We start from the raw sequence: 26,767 nt of genomic DNA on the forward strand, positions 1-26,767 counted from the left end.
TTCACGGCTTAAAGTGAGTCCACTCTTACCGAGATCCCAAGTCCATCAAACTCCACTCGCATCAAAGAATTGTTGCAGACTAGTCCTACCGCAACCGGGATGAATGAATTGGTGTCCTTGTACAACACGCAGGTGAATCACACGGATGCGATGTGATTGTCAATCGTGGATCTTCTCACAGGAGGCTCGCCATCTTTACCGTCTGCTTGTTGCAGCATATGACATGGCTTCAAGCAGTAGAACATTCACACTTCTAACTTTCGGTCAAACTTGTTAAATAACAGCAAAATAAACCACAGTCTACCTGTGTAGACAGAATGTAACATAAAACACTTTAGAAAATAAAATATGAGAGCTTAAAACACTGTTTTGTTTGCTACTCTTGTTTCGCTCACTGGCTCAATCTAGTTCACATCTTCCTTCTAGTGTTCATCTCTTGCACTGACGTTCTTCCCGCAACAGGAAGAGCTACAGCCATTCTGATTGGCTAATACAACGGCAGTATCTTAAAGTACCAGGATACTTTTTCAACATGACAAACTAATAGGAGGCATTACTACTAAAACTTGGATATTCATTTTAATCTTATTTAACCTGTTTGAATCATTAACTTTATACCTAATATTATGAAATTTGTCTGCATATATTGTATTGCTATTTATTCAAATTAACATTAATCTGAGCTATTTTAATCTGGGTTACACCCTCCCTTCTTAAATCTATCTAAGTCCCTTTGCATATAGTAATGGGTTACACTATTTTAGGTTCAGGTAGAGGTGTAAAACTAGGCTCTACAAAAGATTTTGTGATAGTTGTACTTTGAAATAAAGCTTGGACAACAGTCACTAGGGGGTTCCCTAACTCAGGATGTCAGTTTTCTTGTCGGTTCTCTTTGTCTTGAAGATCTTCTCAATGTATCCATACTTTCATCTCTATCAATATTCTCTTCATTGATCCCTGTTTCACTTTCCATAGGTTCAGATTCACTTCCTGCACTGTCTCCATTGGGAACTCCAGATTCATTTTCAGTTTCAGTTGTTATTGTTTCAGGTTCCATTCCTTCCGCAGGTCCGTCTGCTATTTGTTCAGGTAAACTCTCCTTTTCAGGTGGGTCACTTATGGTTATGGGTTCCACTTCAGGTAAGTGTTCTTCCTCTTGTAACGATGAACTTCCAGATGAGATTTCACCAGATCCCTCCAGAACACTGTTGGAAACTGCTGCAGTATCCGTACAGGTAGGCTCAACAGATGAATTGGATTGCTCTCTGGGAGGCATAATCAAGTTGTATTCCTGAGTGGAACTTGTGGGTCCCTAGAATGGGTCATAAAAGGAATATGACATAAAGTCCCTTTCTTCATCAGATTCTGGTTCTCGCTCGTCAGGATCAGGTTGTGGGTGTTGACATGTACTTGCCCTTTGAGGTCTGCTTGAAACAGACCTGCAGGTTCTTCTTCAGGAGCTGGTAAGAACCCACATGGTAGCAGGAGGTCTGTGTATAGTGTTCTGAAGGGACCGATTTGTTCTCTGGCTTGACGGTATAAACTGGAAGGTCTCCTTTCCAGTTAACAACGACATGCACAGTTCCTTCCCACTTGTCAGCCAGATTGTGTTTTCCTCTTAGGCGTACATTTCTGACTATTACACGATCACCCGCACCTAAGGTGGATTCAGTGACACGTCTGTCAAACCTGACTTTGTTCCTTTCTGACGGCAGAAAGGAAAACGGTTTAGCAGCATTTTTACTGGCAAGTTGGTGACTCTCTTGAAGATGGGTTTTCAGAGCTCGTACATACTGGGAGTGAGACTTCTGATTGCCATTGTTCAATGGGACATTGAAGGCAAGATCAATAGGCAACCGAGGCTGCCGCCCAAACATTAGTTCATACGGCATGAACCTGGTTGTCTCGTGTTTAGTGCAAATTATACGCATGCACTAATGGCTTCACAAAGTCTCGCCAGTGGGTTTTGTCTTTAACTTTGAGTGTACCTAGCATACTTAGGAGTGTCCTATTAAATCTTTCCACAGGGTTTCCCCTTGGATGATACAGTGTTGTTCTAATTTTTGTAATGCCTGCTAGATCACAGAGTTCTTTGATTGTCTTAAGCTGCAGACACACAGACCAGACGGCCGACCCTCGGCAGAAAAGGCAGTTGGACTGATCAGTGTCCTCTAGTTGGTCAAAAAGTGCCTCGGAACACACCAAAGCGACGAGACGTAATACGTCTCCATAACAGCAGGCGGCTCTAATCTGTATTGTCGCCCAAAAATGAAAACCGGCAGCTGATTGGACGAACGCGTCACGTGGGTCTGGTTTCTCCGGAAATTCAAAGACAGACTGTCATGGTGGCTTGTTCAGAATACGATCTCATATTGCACTAAAATAGTTCACCGAAACGTGCAACATTTTAAGCTAGAAATAGGCCATGCAGTTGCTGAATCTATCTTCATTTCAGATTGACAAAGGTCAGTTTAAAAGATTTTTGTCAGATTTTGAGAGACTCTAGTCACGCTCATTCCGCTCCCCGTTTCCGGGTTAGCACTCTACCAATCAGATTGGTCATTTGAGTCCGACTGCCGGCAGTGCCCGCCCCACCAATTATACATGTCAAATCGGCCAAAATGAAGGCCGAAGGCCCCTCGGACGGACGACGGCACGGAACACACCGAATAGACTCGAGTCACTGACCTCGCCAGACTGTCCAACGGCCGATTATCGGCTTGGTGTGTCAGCGCCTTTAGACTCAAAGTCTGGTCCTTGCAGTTTGTCAGGGAAACCATTTCCATTAGACAGATTATTTCACAGATAGCAGGATCGGCTCTCTGATGTTGTTTCAAATCTTCCTCTGATATACTGGATATGACAGGAAAACCATCACAGTGCTCAAAGCTGTCTGGAATAGCTTTAGCCTACATGGCAAGAGATGCAAAAAGAGGGACCATTCTCGTTGTGTGTACAGGAGGGAAGACTACATGTTTCTCACAGACTGCAGTTTTGCAGGAGATACGTGTGAATTCGTCAGACTCAGGTAGGTGGTAATGTATGAATTGACGGATTTGTTCCTCTTCTTTCTGAGAGACTAAGTTTGCATCAGTGTGTAATACATACGGCAGCTTTGGGTAGGCAAATCGTAACACTGAAGCAGTGGTGAGCTTGTCAATGATGGTCTCAAAAGCTTGTTGACAGCTTTCTGTCCACCGTCTTCCAAAAGGCTCTTTTGGCTTGAAGTATTGACCACGATCCTCTTTTGATCTTTCACTCTTTCTAGGTGGCGGGTACCTGGCAGTGAGATCATTTAATGGCTTGACTATCTTAGAGTAGCTCTGGATAAATCACCGGTAATACCCAGCAAACCCTAAAAATGAGCGTAGTTCTTTAAGATTTCTTGGACTAGGCCAGGTCTCAATCTTCTCTGGGTCGGTTTCAACACCATGCGACACAATGTGTCCTAAATACCTCACCGACGTCTGGAAAAACTTGCATTTCTCCAAAGACTGTTTTAAGCCGTACTCCTTCAGATGGTTAAGGACGTGGAGAAGACGGATTTCGTGTTGTTCAAGAGTTTCTGAGAAGACTATGAGATTGGCTAAGAAGACCAGGACTTTTTTTAGGTTGCTATCCCCCATGCACTTCTCCATCAACCTTTGAAATGTGATGGGGGCATTAGTTACACCCTGGGGCATCCTATTAAACTCCCAGAACCCCAATGGACACACAAAGGCTGTTTTGGGTTTGTCAGCTTCCTCAACTTCGATCTGATAATAGCCTGTCTTAAGGTCTAGGACAGAGAACCACTTTGAGCCTGTGAGTGCAGAGAAAGTCTCCTTCATATTAGGCAGAGCGTAGGCATCCTTGATAGTCTGCAGGTTTAACTTCCTGTAGTCGATACAGAGTCTTATGTTTCCATTTTTCTTTCTAACCACCACTATAGGTGAAGAGGACAGTGACTCTGACTCCCAGATTATCCCTGCCTCACTCAGCTCTTGTAGGTGTCTCCGCACTGCATCAAGATCTTGGGGACGTATGGGTCGAGGTCTATGCTTAAAGGGGGTCTCGTCACTCAACTTGATTTGGTGCTTAACTTTGTCTGTTTGACCAAAGTCTGGGTCATGTAGAGCAAACACTTCTGGCATAGCGCATAGTTTATTCTCTATTCTCTCTCTCCATTCAGCTGGAATTGGAGAGCCATTAAAGTCCAGCTTTACACTTTCAGAAGACTTTGGGAAACTACTCTGGTGTGCTGCATCTATTGGGCTTCGCTTATTCTGGATAACTTCCTGCAAGGCGTGTATTTCAGCTATGACACTCTTTGCTGTGATGATTATGTCATGCTTGCTTTCATTGCGCAACACTACTGGTAGTTTCTTAGATGGATTGTCAGGTAGACTGAGTAAACAGCTTGTAACTAACATGCCTCCAGGTAAGGAAGACAATGAAGGGGAGTCAATTACAACCCACCAATCTGCAGTTTGGCTGTTAACATGAGCTAAACCTTCTATCACGCGGCTTTGACCAGCTTGGACAACTGAAGGATCTTTCCCTGATAGCCTCACTAGTCCTAAGGTACTGTTTTCTTTATGCTTGTTCCTTTTCTGAATTATTTTCAGAACAACTCTGGAAGCATATGGGAGTGCTTGAAGATCTGTGTTCGTACCAGAGTAATCCTCATACACTAAATCGAAGGTGTTAGTGCCAATCAAGAGTGTGGACTGTGCATTAGACCGTGTATCTGGGACAACTAATGCAAGAGTGGGCACAGTAATCTCAGAACCGAAACAGTTCTTTGGGAAGGTGATATCCACTTCTATGAAGCCTGAATATGGTACATTTTGACAGCTTGCAGCCTCCACTTCCAACAGCTCTTCCAAGGGGTGAATTTTCAAGTTGGACAGGTTGTTCTCATAGAATGATTGTGACACTGTGGTCACTTGAGATCCTGAGTCAAGAAGGCAATTACAAGTTTGCCCATCAATGAGTACACAGGCAGTGTATTTAGCTCCAATCAACCCCTTTGGTAGTCCCACATCATTGGATCTTGTGCGCGAAAACTTTTCTTTTCTATTGCGTTCAGTAATGGAGTTGGGACCGTTGTCATTGTGTTTAGCTCTCATTTGTCCCACAATGTTCAGTTTAAAGGTTGGGAAGAGGCTGAGTCATCTTGACTGTCCCACAAGGACTGTCTCTCTTTTAGTTGTGTCTTCTTTGCCGCTACTAGTGACTCCGCATTGAAAACAGTACCAAGGATTTGGTCTGTTACTAGGACGTTCAGATGCTTTGCTGTTTGTTGCGCGCTTTGCACTGAATTTTGTCACATTGGTCTTTGTCTTTGGTGGTTTCTGTGTTTTTCTACTTGTGAGCTGGCTTTGAAGCTCAGTAACCTGTTTCTTTAAGTCAGCGTCAACACCATCTGACGAAGATGTATGTGTCTCTGATTATTAGTATGTGCTTTTTCATTCGGTTTTCTTTGGCACTCTGTCTTCCTCTACACGAAGCTGCAGCAGCAACTCGGGGAATGGAGGTGGCCTGTCTCTCTTACGTTCAAGCTGAAGGTCAGCTATCAGCACATTATCCCAGCACTCCGACAAAACTGCTGCAGGAGATGCTTGTCAGCTTCATTAGCAGATACGCCCCCTCCTCTTAGTGTTTTAGTAAGAACTGTCTGTAGTCTGTGTAAGTACTGGGAGGGTTTCTCTTCAGAGTTTTGGAATGTGTTGAGGAACACGGCGAAGAGCTCATCTCCATCTCCATCTTCTACGATCCCGAATGCTGAGTCTAATAGTTCAAGGTAAGCTGTAGGCAATGCTTGTGGGCCTAAAGGTTTGACAACATTGGTGGCTGGTGGCACTAAGCTGTCAAGAATCTTCCTTGAGCACTGAAGGTCAGACAGAGCTGGGTCTTTGAGAATGAGCTCAACACCAATTTGCAATGTATCAAAGTCTACTTCCTGACTGGGGCAAGGGATTCTGCCAGAAAATGCTCTAAGTCAGACTGACACATTCATCAGTGATACTGGGGCGTTACTTCTCACTACGTGTTCTACGTTCATTTACTGCACTTCTGGAGGTTAGCATAACTCACAGCAGTCATAGGGGCTTCATTCACTTTAATCTGGCTGAATGCTTTGGCCTCAGCGGCACGTTGGGGAGTTTCGCCATGCTCCTTTGTCTTTACAGGAGAGGCTACTTGTGGCTGCGTCACTGGTGTTTGAGCTTTTTCATTCTGAATTTCTGTGTTGGAAGACTTGATCTCAGGCTCATTACTGGGCTCCGCACTAGCAGCTACTGATTTACTGTATTCAGATAGTTGTTCTTGGAGGATCTTTTCAAAGGATCTACCACTCAGTTTAGCGATATTTTCCAGTTTGGTTAAGAAGCCCTGGACGGCGCTACCAGTCAAACTGGGAACATATTCAGCTGACAAAGCTTTGATCTGGTAAGTCACTTCACTAGGACTCTCATAGCAATGTGGAAGCAAAGGCTCAAGGGCTTTCACTCCACTCTCATACTTCACAATAACATGTCTGTGGTATGGGGATTTCAGGGTCATCTACTTTAATTGTCCTCTCAATACGCCCATCCCGGTTCAAGAAATCAGTGACATCCTGATCTGACTCTGTGTCAGTAAGTCCACTAACAATGACTGAGTTAGGGCATTTTCACACCTGAAAGTCCGAACCAAGGTCCGGACCAAGGTTCATGTTTTTGTTACATTGTATACATTTGATCCGGTAAGTTTTGGTTTCACACTGCAGTTATGCAAGCGCACTAAAGATCTATACGTGACAAAACTACGTCCTGCCGTCATCACATACGTGAGCTGCGTCTCCAGATACTTATAATTGATTGGTTTGGAGACGGGCTTCCCCGTCCTCTCGTATCCTCTCTCTGTGTCTGAGTTTTTTCAACTGACTGCTGCTCTCCCCTACTGCCGCGGCTCTTTTTGTTTTGTTGTCATGTTGAGAAGCAAGACACGGGAACTTTCTTTCTGGAGCATTTATTCAGAGACAAATGGAAACCTACACTGTACATTTACTACCACTTAACAAATAAACCGCTGATGTATTCTCTGCTCTGATAGCCGACAGCTGTCTGCTCTGAGCGCATTCACCGTCACACTCTCTCTCATGTAGCCTACACACTAAGCACCGAGCTATTCCTTAAAGGAGCTTCCCCGGTCTTGTAACACAAGGAGGGCCTGCCAGAGCTTCTTGTATTTGGTCCGAAAGTTTGAACCATCCAAAAAATGCTTTCACACTATAAACGAACTGGACATTTTGGTCCGGACCGAGACCACCTCTTTTTAGGGCATTTTCACACCTGTAGTTTGTTTGCTTTGGTCCGAATCAGTTGGTGAGTTAGTAAACTTGGAGCGATTTGCCCTCGGTCGGTTTGGTTTGGTTTGGTTTCACACCTGGAAAAATCCAAGCGTACCAAAATGCGTCATTACAAATCAGGCAAGAACGTCCAGCCATCTTATTGGTCGGATATGTCTGGGGGCGGGAGCAAGAAAGTAAATACAGGAAGAAGGTCCTGTGTTCTGGTCAGGTGGTCAAACCAGCTCATTTCATTAAAATTATCAGACATTGTTTTGCAAGAGACGTGACTACGTCTGCTCTGGTCACCAAGACTTTGCTCTGCTCTGCCGGTGTCTGTCTCTAATTTTAGTGACGGACGGCAAGCTTGACTGCAGTCTATTTCTGTAATAGAAACACTGCAAGCTGCTACAGTTTGCTGCTCTTCTGCATCGCAGATTGCTAAACACACCTGACTACAGGAGACATTAGCTCAGACTTTGCGGAGTACATATAGTTGGTGCGGTTCGAGTACGGATCACGTTCTCACCACAAACAAACCGCTCCAGTGTTCGAATGAAAGTGTACCAAGACCACCTCTTCAAGCAGGTCTTGGAACGCTTGTTTGGTCCGCTTTTGATGCGCACCAGAGTTCGATTGCCACGTTCTCACCTGCCCAAACGAACCGCACCAGCGGGGCAAACAAACTCTAGTTCGATTCAACCGAACTAAAGGCTGTCGGTGTGAAAACGCCCTTATAGGACCAAAATTTGGTCTTTTGATCCGGACCGTGGTCCAGGGGAGGTTTCACACCTGTAATTTTGGTTCGGATCAAACTGAAAAGTCAGAAAGTCCAGACCAAATGAGGTAGGTGTGAAAACGCCTTTAGGCAACATGAAGAGCTATAGCCATTCTGAGGTGATACAACGGCAGTATCTTAAAGTACCAGGATACTTTTTTTAACATGACAAACTATTAGGATGCATTACTACTAAAACTTGGATATTCATTTTAATCTTATTTAACCTGGTTGAATCATGAACTTTATACTTAATATTATGAAATTTGTCTGCATATATTTTATTGTTATTTTTTCAAATTAACATTAATCTGAGCTATTTTAATCTGGGTTACACATTACAGTCATTCAGTGACGGTGCAGATGCGCAAGACTTGGTAACACTGACAATCAGAACAGACTGGTATTTTTTGGGAGGGGGCTTAAAGAGACAGGCTCTAAAAAACAGAGCGGTCAGACAGAGGGTCAATACAGGAAAATGTGTTTTTTGAATATTAAAGCATGTAAACATTTTCTAGTAGAAAGCCAAAATACAATTATGAACCTGAAAATGAACATAATATGTCCCCTTTAACCTCTTATGCTAAGCTAAGATAACCTGCTGGCTCAAGCTCCATCCAACTCCATCTAACTCTCTGCAAGAAAACGGTTATACATATTTTCCAAAATGTCAAACTATTCTTTCAAGTGTGTACAAGTGTTGAACAACCTGATCTGTTGGTGTGTTTTTTTCTGCTTGTCTTGGTCCTGCAAGATGTGTGCTTGGTAATCACTGTAGGGCCATTTAATAACTGCTCAGTAATGATTTTACACACAATCAAATACTGAGGGAGAATATTTGTATGTTTGTAGCTGTGGTAAAGACGCCGCCCAGCAACCTGTGGATCATGGCTGTTCTAACGCCTCTCTTCCTGTTGATGGTGGTGATCGGTATGGTGTCCTTCATTCTGTGTAAGAGGAACAGGGTCATCTTTAAAGCTGGCGCCTTCAGGACCTTCAAAACCCGCTCCAAGGTAAGACTGTCAAACTTAATCGTCCAACTTTATCCCTTTATCCTGCTTTTGTGTACTGCCTTATGTTCCTTTCCATCTCCTTTTTCTCTTTGTTCTTCCTGTTCTTCTTTCTTTCTTCTAGTATTAATAATAGTGCTGTCAGTTAAATGCGTTAACGGCATTAATGCAATCCCATTTTAATGGCGTAAATTTTTTTTATCGCGAGATTAACGTTCTTTTGGCCTAGCAAACTTTGTAGTTTTTTTTCACATGCTGTTGCAACAACTAGTAACGTTAGAAAAACTACAACACCACACCGGATCTAGCTAGACCGGAAACAAAACAACAGGCACGCTGCGCACACTTGTTTGGGCTTGCGAGCTGGCCAAAGAGTAGTACATACCTGCAAACTGCAAACGTCGCTTTTCGGCGAAAATCTGCATTTTGAATGGGAAAATGTCATCCACGTGAATCGTGTAGATCCAAAGACTTTTTATTTGTGGGGGGGGGTGCTAATACGGCACTGGTGCCTTAACGACCGTTATCTACCGGAACAAATAGCAAAGGATTTCGGTGCCACTGAAATGCCTGCACTTCTCTATGATGCTCCGAAAGCGGACGTTAGAGGGAACTGAAACATCGCCGCACTGGACGCTAGTCAACACTACACTTAGCAGCAGGTAACATTAGACGGTTAAAATGCTGACAGCTAAACGGTGTAAAAGTGTGTCTGTATTTTACTGGAGAGGCTTCTAACACCAGACTGTAGCTGCCGTTGTCTGAAAAACACAGACTCAGCCTCGCCTCGCCAGCTTTGTGGTGCATTCAAAGTTATTGTAAAATACCCTTTTCCCATCCAGTGGTTGTTTTCGCCGTTTTTTTAGATCAACTTTTTATTGTTGTACTGTTTTTATTAACAAAGTGCTCTTTTTTTAAATATATATATATATATATATATATATATATATATAAATCTTTCGGTTCAGGCACCGTTTTAAAAGTATCATTGTATCATGTTGACAAGAGCATTAAAATGAAAACAAAAAAATGTGACAAAAAGAAATCAAGGGACATTTAGAATAGATAAAAATGTGCAATTAATTGCGAGTTAACTATGACATTAATGCGATTAATCGCAGCACTAATTAATAATAATCAGCTGTTGTCTCACTCTTGGGGAGTAAAGTGTTACCCCAAAATATTCAAAGAGCACTGCTTCACCTTAACATGTCCCAAAAGCCAATTCTACAGTTACATTTTAACAAAGATTACATAATGTGGTTCTGAATGAGTGACACATCACACAGCAAACCCCCCTATTTTCCCATATTTTTGTGTCTTAGTGACTGATGGAAACAACAATTTTTGAAATTGGTCCAATATTAAGCAAGACCTCTGCAGCGCCGAAACATGCTGCAATGTAACATTAATGAGCAATCGCACACCTTCAATTTACATCCACTTGTTTTGCCACTGACATGCTAAGATTATTATTCTGTGTCTGACATTATTATGGAAAGGATCCCGTTGAACTTTTTGTAGCATAAGATCCTTTTAAAGAAAACATGAAATAGCCCCAAAATTGCTATCGCCAAAACAACCAGACTCCATTTAACTAAACAGTAATTTCATCATCATAAAACACACTTCATTCAAAGGCGACAAAAACAAAATAAAACTATTAAAATCAGTCTTGGTTTGTCTTTTCACTGTTCCAACAATCACCACCCTGGTTTGGTTAAAATAAACCCTTAATTCACCCATTTACTTGTGGAAATATGCTGGCTCTATACATGCTAAAAGCAGGGCTCCAGACTAACTTTTTTCACTAGGAGCACAGTGGCCCCCAACTGAAAATGTTAGGGGCGCAACCAGAAAATTTAGGGGCACACACCGTAAATCAACATGCTAACCAAATATTCACATTTCTACAAATTTCCACTGTATTACTAATAAATACTTTGATAATAGATGCAGAAATTACAATGTGCTGTTTCAAATTCAGTGTCACTTTTGAAGATGCAACATAGGTTAATCGACAGCACCATCGCTGTCATGAAAAAAAAGAAGAAAAAAAAAATATATATATATATATACCACATGAATTCAACAATGAATTCAACTTAAAATGAAACATGCATTGTTTAGGCTACTACTGAACCAATATCGGTACCGATACCTGAAATTCGGTTCCGTTACCCAATGGTACCTTTTTTTTGGTACTTTCCCTCTATAATTACAAAACAATTATTTCAGTTGTAAAAAATATTGTCAAACCTATTTATCCTATGTACTTAGAACATTATGTTATTTTATTAGAATATATTACACTCTAAATAAATTAAACAAAAATAAAACCCCTCCCTCTCTCCTCCCAAACCCATCCCTACAACCTATTAAATTGAATAATTATTCATTTCTTACTCACAGTAACTTTTATTCTTGTATTTGTATAATCTTTTTTAGCCTGTTTTATTTTCATCATGGCCGTTTTTAACTGCTCTTTAATGTTTCATGTAAAGCACTTTGAATTGCCTTGTTGCAGAAAGGTGCTGTAGAAATAAAGTTGCCTTTCCTTACAACCTCAACCTGTCAATCAGTCACCAGGGCACAAAAACCATCGTTGTGCCTGCTTAGGAAGTGTAACGTCAACAGCACCGCGACCGCTTTCGCCTCGCCATTAATATCATATCACAGCAAACGCTGTCTGCGTGAAGTTTTGAAAAACTGTAACCACACTTGAAACCACTTTATCGGCATTTCCGTGACTCACTGTGACTTCAACAAAACTGCAGAGCCGACGTAGTTTGCACCGTCTGCAGCTATGCGTGTGTGTGCGAGTGTGTGTGTTTGTGTCAGAGCTCTCCTCTCTGTCAATTTTCAGAGAGGACAGATAAGCTTGAGCTTACGCGCTCTCAGGTACCGAAATTTTGATGTTTAACGTGTAAAAAAGGGGGCAAATTTACTGGTCGCACATGTGTGACTGGATGTAAAATTTAGTCGCACACTCTCAAATTTTGGGTCGCAGTCTGGAGCCCTGTAAAAGTATTGTTTATTTAAATGGAGTCTGATGAGTCTGATGGCAATTTTGGGTTTGTTTCTGGTTAAACTCAAAAGGACCTTACTCTTTGACAAAATGAGATCTCTCTGTAGGGATCATTTCTATAATGTTGTCAGACACTTATATATAACAATCTGAAAACATCACTTTTATTGAACCAGAATTGACGATGCCCATTTGACCGATAGGATTACATTGCAGCCCGGTTCAGCTGCTGATTACAGGAGGTATTACTGGACCAATTTCAAAGATTTTTGTTCACAGTAGTCACTTAGACACAAATGCATGGGAAAATAGGGTTGAAAAACAAACCAAAATACCTTTCAAGCTGTTTCTTCAGGTCACACAAATGTAATCCCATCTGTGCGGGCCTCACTCATTTGTTTTTTCTGCTGCCCAATAGCCCATGGTCATTGCTAATCATGCATGCTTTGAAGACTAATCGGCCGAGGGAAAATGGGCAGGGCTCAGTGTACTGGAAGTGAACCTTTGGGTAATGTTGGCCCTTTCACAATAATAGTGCTCACTTGACATCAACTCATTTGAGGTTAAATAAAAAATCAATCATTTCAAATGAGCATGTGTAAAATAGATTGCCACCAGCTGGTTTGATCAGGTCAGATTGTACTCCTGGACACAGTGCGGTGGATGAAGCCATGAACAACAGATGCTTGTGTCACTGCAGTCAGTAAAATGGTAAACAAGCAATAAGCAAGCCAGCATCATTTGTTCTGAAGCATCATTATTGTTCTAATAATAATAATAATAATTAAAAGTGTGTTTCACATTTGATATCAAGATTAGACTTCCACTCCCATGAGAATAACATTGTCATTGGCTACAAATGCACAGAATAACCTGCTTATTGATGACGCTCTGGTTAAGGTCTTATTCAGGTTAAGCTGTTTGCGCAAACTTTTGATACGCAGCAAAGGAATCTCCCTTATGTTAAAAATAACCCAATACACAGAATAATTCTTTCTCCAGACCAAAGAAGACTTAAAAGCTTTGACCATCATCATTGGCCACCAGCTTTGAACACCTCTATAACTTGCAAGGCAATGATTATGTGACCGTGGGGGTTAGCCGAGCTAGCTCTACTACTACCGAGTTAATCTGTTAGCATGTTTAATGCCAGCTGACCACTATTGGCTGTGCAAGCTATAACGTTATCTCTAGACCACACTGGCTGTGGGTTTGTCAATGTCAATGATTTTATATAAAAAATGTTACAATGGATAGACTTCACAGGGAATTGACTGTGGAAAATTAAATTTGTTGTCTTTGTATAACAGTGGCTTTGAGCTGTGCTCTTCGTTATCTGGTGTTTCTCTCAGACATTCTAAACAGAGCTGGTGTGAGTCGTTTGCTCTCTGATAGATTCACACAAAGAATTTGAGGGAAAATTCTGTGATAATATGTCTGTAATATACAGATACTGGAAACTGATTTATATTGAAGAGATCCTTAAATATAGTTTTAAAATGGTTATATATTATGATCAATATTATGAAATATTTCGCAGGGAGGTTAACTTGTTTCAAGTCTTTACTGCCAGTAAAATTGTTTACTTTTTAACATTTTTGCTTTGATTACATGGCAATAAAACACTATTATTGGAGTGTTCTTCAAAGTACCTTTATATATTATTATCCACATGTAGGATCCAGCACCCAGTCTTCAAAGTCTTCTAAGTTTCAATGTGAGTTGAGCATGTTAAGTCTTATTTTCCATCGAAACTCTCCAATAAACTATGAATGTTTAAAATAGACAGTTTGTGTAAAACATGTGTTCCCCTGTGGCTTCTCTGAGGGGTGATTAAAGGATAAGAATGGTGATATTCTACATTGTACTGGTTATCATCAAATCCCATGAAAAGACCAAAACCAACTATGAATTGATCTAGATTGTGGGAATCTAAAGCCTGATATATCTTATTCCTATGTGCCATAGAGCTCCATTGTCAAAACATACTAATGGGCCACGCTGTTGCAATGGCCGACATGTTCCTTTAAAGTACCGTGAACACGTGCACTTTCATTTATTTTTGAGTCAATCCCACAAACGCTGTCCTGCTGTCCAGGGATGTACTGGGACAAAAAATCAGCCCGAGACTTTGGGATGGAGCGGCCTTTAATGAGAGCACATGAAGTGCTCACCTATAACATTTTCTGGAAGAAATTTTAATAGTAATAATACTACCTAATGTAATACAGATGTAAAACAAATAAAACTAAGCCTTTGTGGTATAAGGAGAGTCTGATGTTGTTAACGGAAAGCCGTTCCACTCCCTATTAAACCCAATTGTACCGAATTTGGTTGCAGTTCCACCAGAGTTCCACTGGGGGTGATTGCAGTCCAGTGCAAAATGAATGGGACTCTATGGAGCTAGACGGCTAAATTTGTCTCTTTTGCCTAATTGTCGTTGAGAAATCTCAGATTTGATTGTAGTTTTTGCAAGTTCAACATGGATTATAGGTCAAAAGTTGAATGAACGAGTACTTATGTCCTTTCGATTTCTTACAGGTTGAGTCGTTGTTGCCCATAACACGCTAGCATTCTGCTAATGAATGCTGATTGGTCAGTGAAGGACTGATTACGATCGGAGATCCCGCTTGATGGCATCCGTAGCAGAACCAGAATGTCAGAGTGAATATGTCGGCGTGGTCTTTAAAATATTAGCAAACCTCTTTCTAGCACTTGTATTGACAGGGAGAGCCTTACCTGTTAGCTGTGTTGTCGATGCCTTGAGAGAAAAAAGGAAGCAACTCAGAGCTTGCCATAAAGCAGTATCTCTGGCCATATATGTGTATGACGTCATTTTAAAAGGCTTTTTAGAACAAAAAAGCCACTTTAAAAAAATCTAACACCCAGCAGTGTGTATTTTCTTAGCCTCCCCTTTCGAATGCAACATTCAAATTACTAGACAAAAAATTATATCCTGAGAAAAGTGGATTTTGAGCGGTATAGCTCCATAGAGTCCCATTCATTCTGCACTGGCCTGTGAGTGCCCCCTATATGGAACTCTGGTGGAACTGCAACCAGTTCAGAAGCCGGAAGTAACGAGAGAGTGCAACTTCTTCCCTTATTAGAAATTCTTTGCCGAGGGTCAGACTGAGCCAATCAGATTTAACAAAACATGAAGCAGTCCAAGTTTGGAGGGGCCATTTGGCCGCTTAAATTGACAGTATTAAATTGGCTAAGTCTGACGGCCGGGCCACAGCTCCGCTTTGCACTGTCTGTGGATGTGAGAGCCAGGCCAGCACAGCTCAGGGCCGTACTGTCACCTGTTACAATCTTTCCATGACTGTAACTGACATTGAAATATGAAATTGAAATATGACCGCCGGCCGGTTGTCATAAATACTACTAGAGCAGTCCCTGGCAAATACACAATTTACTCCGGTTTGAGTAATGTTTGCTAAAACCTACAGTAAGTGCCTGCCCAAGCTGTTTTAGGAAATCACTGAGCCTTTTAAAGAAATGAAATTATTGTTTGTTTGTGACGTGCCTGATTGATTTTTGACCTCCCTAAGTGTAAACACTAACACATTGTTGGTTTTGGTCTTTTCATAAGATTTGTTGACAATACTTCCTACCCCCCTACTTCCAGTGCCCTTGCTCGGACCATCCATCTTTGAACTCTGCCTTCATTTTGATGTCAACTACACATCTGTAAAGTTTTGTGACTATCTTGCACGGTTGTGACGCTAATGTGGTGACCAAAATTTGGCAGCAGACAGACATATAAACACCTGGCAAAGTATTCAAAACCACTTTAGTAGTTCCTGCTACATTAGATGTCTCCAGGACCACATTTTGCGATGATGCAGCACACACAAACACACAGGTGAAAACAATACCAGCTCTGTCACAGCTGGTAAAAATATGTCACTTCTTTCTATACTATCAAATCCTATCATATTCTACTCTATTCTATTCTGTTATTATATTAACCCCTTCCTGACCTTGTCCCTCGACTTTCTCCCTGTTTAGACCTCGTATCGAAGGGAGGGCAGTTACCACCACCAGGTATTCACTAGACAGTGGTTCGGTGGATTACTGACTGAATGACTGACTGAATTACTTATTGCAATACTGAATGTATAACTTACGGCATTGTTTGCTGATTTTGACTGACTGACTGACTGACTGACTGACAGTCACTCATGGACAGCTGTTGTGTTGGCTGCTTATTTCTGTATGTGCTGCCTGCTGTTGCTGGGTAAATATGTGCATGTGGCTACTGTGCTGTCGACATGACTTATTCCCAGTGGCGCAAAAAGTGGGTATGTGCTATATGTGGCGCATAGGGGCGCAGCACCATGGGGGTCGCCAAGCGATGGTTAAAAAAATTATTATTTTTTTTTTTGGTATTTTCTATATGTAGCTGCTGTTGTGCGTTTCTAAATAATTTCTGCATTTCCTCATATTTTTGCATTTCCATGTTATATAACATTTTAGAGGACTAACATGCTAGAGTAGGCACCCTATCTCATAAGATTCCATCATAGAATTTTGACATAGAAGAGGAAGCGGGGGGCAATTTACAAATCCTACTATGGCCACGCCAAGACTCGCCCTTCAATAGCAGCTCGATTGGTTGGGGTTAGGCTTAATGCAAACAGATGTTGCTGATAGCTACATTTAAATTTTGGTTAAACCCTATGCTACCAATCCCATGCATGACATATCTCAATTTCATTAAGGTAAAATAACAACTGGTAAATATAAGGTAGCATGCACAATAAATGACAAGAAGCTGGAAAACATAACTTATGCAATAACTCTGGTTTACCATGGAATCATTAATACATTTTGTTTTACCATTAGCTGTTCATGTTAGCTGTGCTGTCAGACATACAGGCTATAGTTACATCTGTTCGGTGCAAGGTTATAATCGTTAACGAAAACGAACGAAATAACGAAAACTAGGTGGGAAAAAACATTGTCGTTAACTGAAATAAAAATAAAAACGAGGCATTACAAAAAAACGATAACTAAACTAAAACTGTAATGTCTGTTTGCAAAACTAAATTATGGAGTAAATGTCCTTAGTTTTCGTCTTTGTCGATCTTTCATAGAGCAAATAATGTTATATCTCTCCGACCATGACATTTCCCGTAGACATGTATAGTTTCCGACTGGGAATCCAGAAATTCCGACATTCCACGTCAAATTGAACACAACATGTCCGTGGCTCCGTGCCTCTCGCCTGGCATCATAGCGGTACCGAAAGTCGGAAGAAAGCAGCACCTATTTGATTATGACTGTGTCAGATAAAAGCGCCTTGCAGTGGAAGGTGCTAAACTATGTGGACAATTTATTACAGGGAAAATTCACACGAATTTGAAAGTACATTTGAGAAGCGCACACAAGCTAGGAGGCTAACCTAGCTTACCTTAACAAGGTAAAGGAGAAAGCAAAGCCCCCTTTCCCTGAAACAGAAGCTAACCCCGGCAACGTTACGGGCATGGATGTATGGGTACAGGGTATTGATGTATGGATACAGGACGGAGACAGGAGACAGGAGAGAGAACACTACAGGAGGGCTTTCACCGGCGACCCGATAGCTGCTGTTTAGTAAATATGCAGGAGCACCAAAAGCGGGAGGAAGCGTGGGTTAATATGTGGATTGATATGTCTACACAACTGTGTGACTCGATTGACTTCTAAAAGTTCGCCACTTTACTCAAACCAAAGTTGAAAACACCTGTTCATGTATGTCTTCTTTAGTCTGTTGGCTATTTTAGTTTTTTTCCTGGAACACGTCACTTACACATTTTGCACATACTGCGTCTTGTGTAGACTGTTTACATATTTATGACCATATGTAGGCTACATTTTATGTACTGGTGTTATTGTTGAATACATTGTGAATACATATTTCTAAAATTGTATGATGTTTTTGTTGAGTTATTATTACACAATGCTTTTTCTGATCTTTTTGAATCCCCTGACAAATAACCCATATTACAAAAAAACTAAGACTAAAACTAATAAAAACTAAACTAAAACTAAGCATTTTCAAAAAATAAAAACTAAACTAGCAAACCCGCTTTAAAAACTAATTAAAACAAAAAGTCAAAACGAAATAAAAATAAAAACTAATGAAAAATGCAAAACTATAATAACCTTGGTTGGGTGACATGAAAGCTGTAATTACAGGGTCACATCTCTCTCTCTCTCTCTCTCTCTCTTTCTCTCTCTCTCTCTCTCTCTCTCTCTCTCTCTCTCTTTAAAGGTATGTGCTAAGTGGCTCTCCATATTTGTACTTTTTAAAATCCAAAATGTGAATGTAATTTCAACAGCAGCACAACCTTACTGCATAATAGTTGTCTTATCTGATGCCATCACTAGGTTGATTTAAGAATTGAATTTAGGCTGCTAGATTTAACAGTGAGTTCATTTCATTCAGGTGTGAGGATGGTGGATCAGGAAAGACAGGGGAAGGCAACAGGTAGGTCTAACATTAGGTGGAAGTGTAGGGGGAGCCACTTGATACCAACAAATTAATTTCTTAATATTATTAACTAAAACTAATATGGAAAATATATTACATAATGTTTGTTTGACAATATGTCTTAGTGGAGAAGAACACAGGCAAGGAGTGAATGAGACAGACATGAGGTCCACGATGGCATCAAGTAGAGGTGAGACCAGTGATGACATCAGGTAGGAGTTCTATTAGTTAGACCACACAAAACTAAATGTCCAATATGGTTTGAAGTTCTGTTGAACAACCTATTCACTGTGTCCTTTTTGGGGAAAAAATAGTGCTGACAGAGATGGAAAGCCACTGAGGAGGAATTGGAGGAGAATGTGGATGTGTGTGGAACATGTTTTGTTATAGGCATTAGGCTAATCTTGCCATTGTGAATGAAAAATGCATTTCTGTATCAAAACCCTGCGCATGTGGGAAATATAACAATTAGCCTATGTCTGACAGCAGGGACGTAGTAAACAAATCAGAACACAAATTTTAACATCTGCAACGCATATGCTCGAATGCCATCAATAATGATTTATTTATTGTAATGAAAATAAAGTACACGAAAAAAGTGGGCTACAATAATGTGGTTGCCATGGGGGCAACCAGGGGTGATGATTAGGTTGCCACTTTTCACAATTTGGTTGCCAAGGGCAACTGGGCAACCGTTAATGTCAAGCCCTGATACGTATATATCCTATATATATTATACCATGTATAATTTATTTATTATATATACCATGTATAATTTATAATTATGGTAGGTCTACAGTGGCTGATATACTTTAAAATAAACCTTTATTATTTAAAGCCCATACATGATGTTGTCCAGCACACTTATTTATTTATGTATTTATTCATTTGTTTTTGTTGTTTTTGTTGTTTGTTGTTTTTTTTTGGGGGGGGGGGCAATATTGTTGCTGCATACCCCTCTGACACTGGGTAGTTGCGCCCCTGCTTATTCCTCCATCCTCATTGGCTATGGGAGATCAATAGGAGGAGAGAGGAGGAGGCAGTGAGGAAAGGTGAATAACTATACAGTAATAAGGGTGTAAACAAATATATTTTTATTTTGTAGCATCTATAAAAAGTGACTCAAGTTTGTGTCATCAGCCTAGACTGCCTCTCTGTCAGTTCCTTTCCCCTTCGTTTTGTCTGCTTAAATGAAGCCACTCTCATCCCACAGTGGCTCAGCAGGAACCCTACATGGACCCCCAACCCAACTTATTTAGGTCTGTCCGTCCATCCCATTCTTGTGATATCTCAGGACCCCCTAGAGGGAATTTCTTCAAATTTGGCACAAGCGTCCACATGGACTCAAGGATGAACTGATTAGATTTTGGAGGTCAAAGGTCATGGTCACTGTGGCCTTTGCAAAATGGGTTTTTGGCCATAACTCAAGAATTCCCACTCTAATTATGACAACATTTTAAACAAATGTCTAATAGGATAAAATGATGAGGTGATAACTTCTATGTCCAAAAGGTCAACGATCAACTTCATAATAATGTTCTGCAAAAACACTTTTCATGCCATTATTTAACGCCATAACTCAGGAACAGAAGGGGAAATTGTGACAATGTTTCACATTTGGTCGGATATTGATTGGTGACACTAATCTTGGGTGCCCACCTTGAAACTGTGTTGATTGTTTGGATCTTCTGTGCTTCTGTGTGTGAAGCATCCACGTTTCACCAAAAAAATACACTTAATACCTTTTTTATTAAATTGCTTCAAAGTCTTCACTACATAAATTATGTGAGTCTGGACAGACATGGATGTAAACTGCGACTTGACAGGTTGGCGGAGGCATACAACTGCAAGGCGGTAATTCTATTTATGTAAGGTTCTCCACTGGATTATATACTTTATTATGGCTAGACCCAAAGCAGAGCAATGGCCACAGACAACGGATAAAAAAAAATGCTAGAACAGTTTGAATTACAAAGAATCATACCGAGGCCACGCCGGTGGTTACTGTTGTTGATTTGCAGGTTATTTTGGTCCAGCCTTTCCCGTCCTCATCCCTCGAGAGGCAAAGTGAGGGATGGATGGATTACAGGACATTTTTGTAATGGAGTAATGGAGCTGGTGTGACACCAAAGCACAACAGGGTGTAAACACCCCCAAATATATGTACATGATGTGTCTGTGTTGTCCCTGCTTTACTGTATCTTCTTATACTATAGTATTATATAAACAAAAAAGTTCTAAGGTTTTGTTTGTTTTTACAATCATTCATAAACATTTAACATAACAGTATGTAATAATATTTTTTTTACGAGAGAGCTCATCAAATATTAAAGAGCCCCGAAATATGAGATTTCACAAATGGTGCCGTGAGGCTACAATCACTGTTCTTATCCACAGCTGTATTTACCCTCTTCCAATCCCAAGTAGTGAGCAAATGAGATAAATATTTAAAACAGGAATTTGTTTGGGAAAAGCTTGTAGCAATGTGATTAAAGCATAGATTAAAATGTTTTCAAGTCTATCTTAATACAAGGCTTACATGCCCACATGTGCATTGAAAGAGTTACAGGTCATTGTAATTGGTCCTGCTGTCCATATTAGCTGTGATTTTGACTTTCTTAGATAGTAAACACAGAGATGTTGTTACGGGGAGTGAGGAGAATAGTGGACCCAAACGCAGAGGGAGGTAGGCAGGCAGGCAGAGGGTAGAACACAAGGATTTATTCAACAAAAAACGGCAGTACAGCGACTGGAAAACACCAGGGAAAATGCAAAAAAGGCACAAGGCTGAAATAAACTGACTGAATACCAAACAAGAAGTACGAGGAACAGAAACTCACGGCACGAGGACACAGACTGACCGGGCGAAGACACAGAACAATCTGACAAGAGGAAAAGGGAACACAGAGGTTAAATACACGAGGTAATGAACAAATGAGGGGCAGGTGATACAACAGGTGAAACACATCAGGGCGGGGCAGGGTAATCAACAAAGGCGGGAAACAGAGAGTAAACCTAGACATGACAAGACAGAAAACAGACTATCAAAATAAAACAGGAACAGGAACAACAGACAGAAAACATGACATCAACTAAACGCAGAAACATGACACAACACTAAACACCAGGGAGGACAGAGGACACAGGAATAACAGAACATACACAATTCAGAATAAACACAAAAACAGGAAACCTACAAAACAAGGCATAAATCTACAGAATAAAATATATAACAACAAGGAACATACAGAAATAAATAATACAGGCAACAGAAACAGGTAACCAAAATGTCCCAACCATCACAGATGTGATAGGAATTCAGAGGCTTACATAGAACAAAGGCCCCCAGCTGTACCCATACTGGGGACGTTGTAATAACGTGGTCAGCATCTTAGACCCCTAAGCCACCAGGATACACACATCGATCCCTTCCTAAAGGTGATTGCAGTGTAAGAGAGGGGGGGCACTCATCAGTGTTGAGCTGAGCTTAGTTAAACAGGGGAATTTTGTACTGTAAAGCAAAGGTTCTGAATTTTCTTTTTTAGATGTATGTCCCTTTAAAGAATTGAAGTAGCCTGTTTTTCAAACTTCTATAGTCTTAATTATGTACGGAGCCCCTAAAGTCCCAAAAGGTGATATATTTTTATCTTGTTCACAAAAGATAATTATCTAACTTGTGCGCAGTTATTAAATTGGGTGTTGTTATTCTTGCTAGGAAGGAAGAAGTTACTGTAGTTTTTGGGATAGGACACTAGCGAGCTATTTCAACTAATTAAAATAGGCCATACATTTAACAGTGTTTACAACAGTTAATTTATTGTTTTGGCATCAGCTATGGCTCACAGTAGCCTGTGTTCAGGTAAGAAATAAATTTGCAACAAAAACTAGCTTACGTCTCATCGTCTGCTTATTTAGGGACGTTACAATGAGCACTCTATCTCGATTCTGCATTTTAGTTAGATCTCAATGTGCAAATTAGGTTGCTGGCAGACTTGTGAACTATAGCACATCCCTGGTCAGTGGAAGCAATGCCATGGATGGACGTCATTCATTTTTAAATCACTTTTTGGAAGGAAGACTTGATAACTACTGCTACTGCTCATAGCTTTTGTTGGGCTTTCTTTAAGTTAGCAGCAAGTGGCGGAGTTAGATGACCTTTCAAATTGCTTTTTCCCCTAAAAATGTAGTCACCCTGTACTAATTGCATTTAGACTTGACTGACATGATCACAATGCGAGCCAGAAAACCTTCAGTGTGGTCTGAATGATCCGACCGCAGTGTCTGATCACAGTGCATTCTGTGTGTATTTAAACCTTAATGCCAGGTGTCATTTGAATACTAACCAGACCAAAGCAAAATAATAGACTCCATCAATGGTTTATATTAGGTCTGCATCTGTGTTTAAGCATTAAAGAGGGATTTTGCAGAGTCCGGCTGACTTCATCACTCAGCACGTCTGCTGTACAGCTGAAACATTCTTCAAAATGGCTTTTACTCCCTCTGAGCCTTCTTGTATAGGCGTGAAAGCAACAGATAGCTGGCTTCCATGTGGATTACAATATAGGTGGAATCAATAAAAGTAAAGGCAATCCATTTTTCATTTGTAAGGTGTTCAAGTTATTTTGCATTTTGCTGCATCATGTCCCATACCCACACCATAATGATGCAAGCCCTAGTCTAACCTGCTGTGTGTTTTATTTTACTTCTTAAATGTAAGTTTTTTTGCATGCAGCTTTGTGGTACGCTTCCACTATTCGCCCTGCTTGAGCTGAATCTAAATCAATATGGCTGCAAGGGGAATAGAGCATATCTCATCCATCTGCTGTACCTTATCAAGCTGCTGTTGGCTGTTGCTCTGAGTTAAAATTAGACAAGAGGAGAAGCTTCAGTTTGATAGTGCAGGCAAGGAAAATAAGTGGATAATTTGGTGTTGCAGCGGGGTCTTGCGCGCAGTCACTTTAGTAAAAGAAATGGTTGGACCCTGTTTCGCTGTCTTTCTCTCTCTTCTGTGTTGCTCTTTTACTCCATCAATGTTCTAAATGGATATGGAGAAAACCACCTTGTATCTCTGACTGACTGATAAGAGGCTCACGCCGTACCACAAGTTCTGTCCCCGCCAAAGTCTTCATTAAACTGAACGGAGCTACCTAACCAAGATGAAAGATGGCCATTTGTTAAGTCAATATGCTGTCAGTGGACAGCGAAAGAGAGGGAGAGATGGTGGCGGAGATAGTAAAGATAGAATAAAGAGAATGTTTACAAAGGAAGAAGAGGCAGAAAGATATGTGAGTGTGAAAAGAACAGGCAGAGAAAGATTTTTATTTTTTTTTTAAAACAGTGCAGTAAAATACGAGTCGTGAAATGTCAGGCGCACTTTTCAAGGTTACACCCCTTGGCATGTCATTTCTGAGAATCTATATTGTCTCCATGCATGACATCCATTACCCACCAGCCACAGAATGACGCATCTTTTACTGACAATGTGCACCCCAGACACAACATTTTTTTCCACACACACACACACACACACACACACACACACACACGCGCACACGCGCACGCGCACACACACACACACACACACACACACACACACACACACACACACACACTGAACACTTCAGAACCAGCATGAGGCCATAGGCGAACTAATGTTGCACTCTCCATACATCTTTCACACAATAGAGTCACAACTGTCATCATACATCACTTCAACTTCTACAAGGTGCGTGCACATACACGCAATATCAATCTATATATTAATGCCATGGTGAGAATGCGCATATCCCCATTCACTCTCTAATGTGCGTGTGTGTTCTTTATAAGCATGTATTAATTTCCCGACACTGTGTTGGAACTCGCTGATGGCAATGCGGTGTGTATTTCTGATGAATTATTGACAATGCCATCATCCAGATGCCCACGCTGCCTGACCTCACATGCACTCAGAATTTAGCATGCATCATCAAATGCATTAGGCGTCCCATTTTAGAGCCGCTCAAAATAGAAAAGGGAAGGCAAAAAATCTGGGATTTGTCTGCTTAGTTGTGTAACCTAAAAAAGGACTTTCTGTCTTCTTTTTTTCTCTCGTTCTTTATTCCTTAATTTAAAATGTATTTAATAATACACAGAATGTGTCCAGGCCTTGGAGGCTTTAGCAAAACCCATCTTTTTTACCTTTTTCTCTTTGTCTATTTATGCCAAAACCCCTCACTTCTGAAGGTGCTTTTAATCTTTATTATGTTTTTATTTTTCAACTTTTTCATTAGTCCAGCCATGTCGGAGACTGATTTTACTGTAGGGGGTCCATCAAATTACCTTTATCTGAAATTGAAACAACACATTTTTCTTTAACATTCCGGAGACCACGTCTTGTAAGCTGTGAGCAACTCCGTCGTACATTCAACTGCCCAGCGCTTCAGCTGGAAAGCTGAAAATCTAAATGCTACACTTGATTTTGCTGTTGATCAGATCAGAGTTACTGTCAACTTACAGTAATGGTGAGTCCATCTTTCTTCAAAATGCATTACAGTTTGCTGAAATATATATATATATATATATATATATATATATATATATATATATATATATATAAGTATGGTGAAGGACAGCGTTGCATCATGCTGCATTACTGATGCATTACTGATTAGTATAACTAATACTTTTATAATTTTATGTTGTAAAATAAAATTAAGCAAATTTTCACAATTTATTTGGTGAAACTGAAATTAACTGTTTCTTTATGTTTTGCTGCAGCAAATCACATGTCCTGTGTTTTTCTTTTGGGGGGGAAAATAGTACCCAAATAGACAGAAATTCATTTTATTAAAGTGGCTATGTGTAACTTTCAGTTTGTACTGATTCCAGCGGCCACTTTGGACAAAAGCGGTAGTGATTTTACCACTCCTGCTGTCGTAAAGGTCTTTTCTTTTGGGTGCTGTAGCCCACCGTATTACTGAGTTAGGTTATATAGTTGCGATGAATGTTTTGCTCAGACAGAAAATACGTTATAGATTCATTATTGCATTTCAAGTGTTGCATACGGTAACTTAGCCTGGATGTATCCTGACATACATATTACATACCTGAGTTCTTAATTTAATTTCCTTTTTTCTGTGAATGCCCTGCCCCAGTATCAGCCATAACTACAACAGATAACTTCTGAAATAAAATTAAAATACAATTAGGACTATATAAAAAATCTCCTGCTACCCTTTTACCTGGCTGGATACTTACTAACACAGGCTTTGCGGGAAAAATCGGACCCGGGATGAAGCTAGGGCTGCACGATATGAGGAAAATATCTAATTGTGATCATTTTTTACTGATATTGTGATTGCGATAAGGTTCACGAAATGTTCATTTTTGTATCATTATTCTGATTTCCATTAAAAAATATTAAAACTAAAATGATTATGGTGCGATTTTTTTCTTTAGTCTGTAGGATAGGATTTGTAGGCTGGGACATCTATGCAGAATACTTAATTTAGAATGGTTTGACACATGTTTTGCCTTTAACAAATATTGCGCCCCCTATGCGATTTAGATATTGCACTAGTCCATTTTGCGATTTCAATTAAATTGCGATTAATTGTGCAGCCCTAAATGAAACCTATATAAAAATCTGAATCAGAATCAGAAAAGGGTTTATTGCCAGAAAAAGTTACCCTTATGTGGAATTTTCCTGGGTGAATGGTGCATACATGAACAACCAAACGAACATATTAAACATTAATATGAAATAAACAATAAATACAGAAACAAATATATGCATGGAAAATAATTGTTGCATAAGGAAAAAGAGGCTGAATGGCTTGAGTGCAGAATGTGCAAATATAGTATATAATATGTGCAAGGGCAGATGTATAGTCCAGAATGAAGGTTAGTGCTAAGTGTAGTGACTAGGGGTGGAGGTGGGAGGGGGAGGGGGGTTGAGTGTCAGTGATAGTGACAGTGGGGGACCAGGGCCTTGTTGGTAAGGCTGACTGCAGAGGGTGAGGTTTTGGTCCTGATGGGCCACAGCCTCCTGCCAGAGGGGAGGGGTTCAAACTGTTTGTGTCCGGGGTGAGAGGGATTGGCTACAATCTTTCCTGCCCGCCTCAGCGTCCTGGAGATGTACAGGTCCTGGAGAGACAGCAGATTGTAGCCAATCACCTTCTCA

At 40.5% G+C, this 26,767-nt stretch overlaps 1 protein-coding gene across 1 annotated transcript in view; it reads left to right on the top strand.

Moving 5' to 3' along the window:
- Window positions 1-26,767, top strand: part of LOC116057569 (UPF0606 protein KIAA1549L-like) — a 131,676-nt gene that overhangs the window by 11,646 nt on the left and 93,263 nt on the right. The window contains exon 4 of the mRNA XM_031310106.2: window positions 8,943-9,103. Within this exon, the coding sequence (XP_031165966.2) occupies window positions 8,943-9,103 (161 nt within the window). The remainder of the gene's footprint in view (window positions 1-8,942; window positions 9,104-26,767) is intronic.

The sequence above is a fragment of the Sander lucioperca genome, chromosome 7 (assembly GCF_008315115.2).
Source record: "Sander lucioperca isolate FBNREF2018 chromosome 7, SLUC_FBN_1.2, whole genome shotgun sequence".
In the NCBI taxonomy this organism is placed as follows: Eukaryota; Metazoa; Chordata; class Actinopteri; order Perciformes; family Percidae; genus Sander; species Sander lucioperca.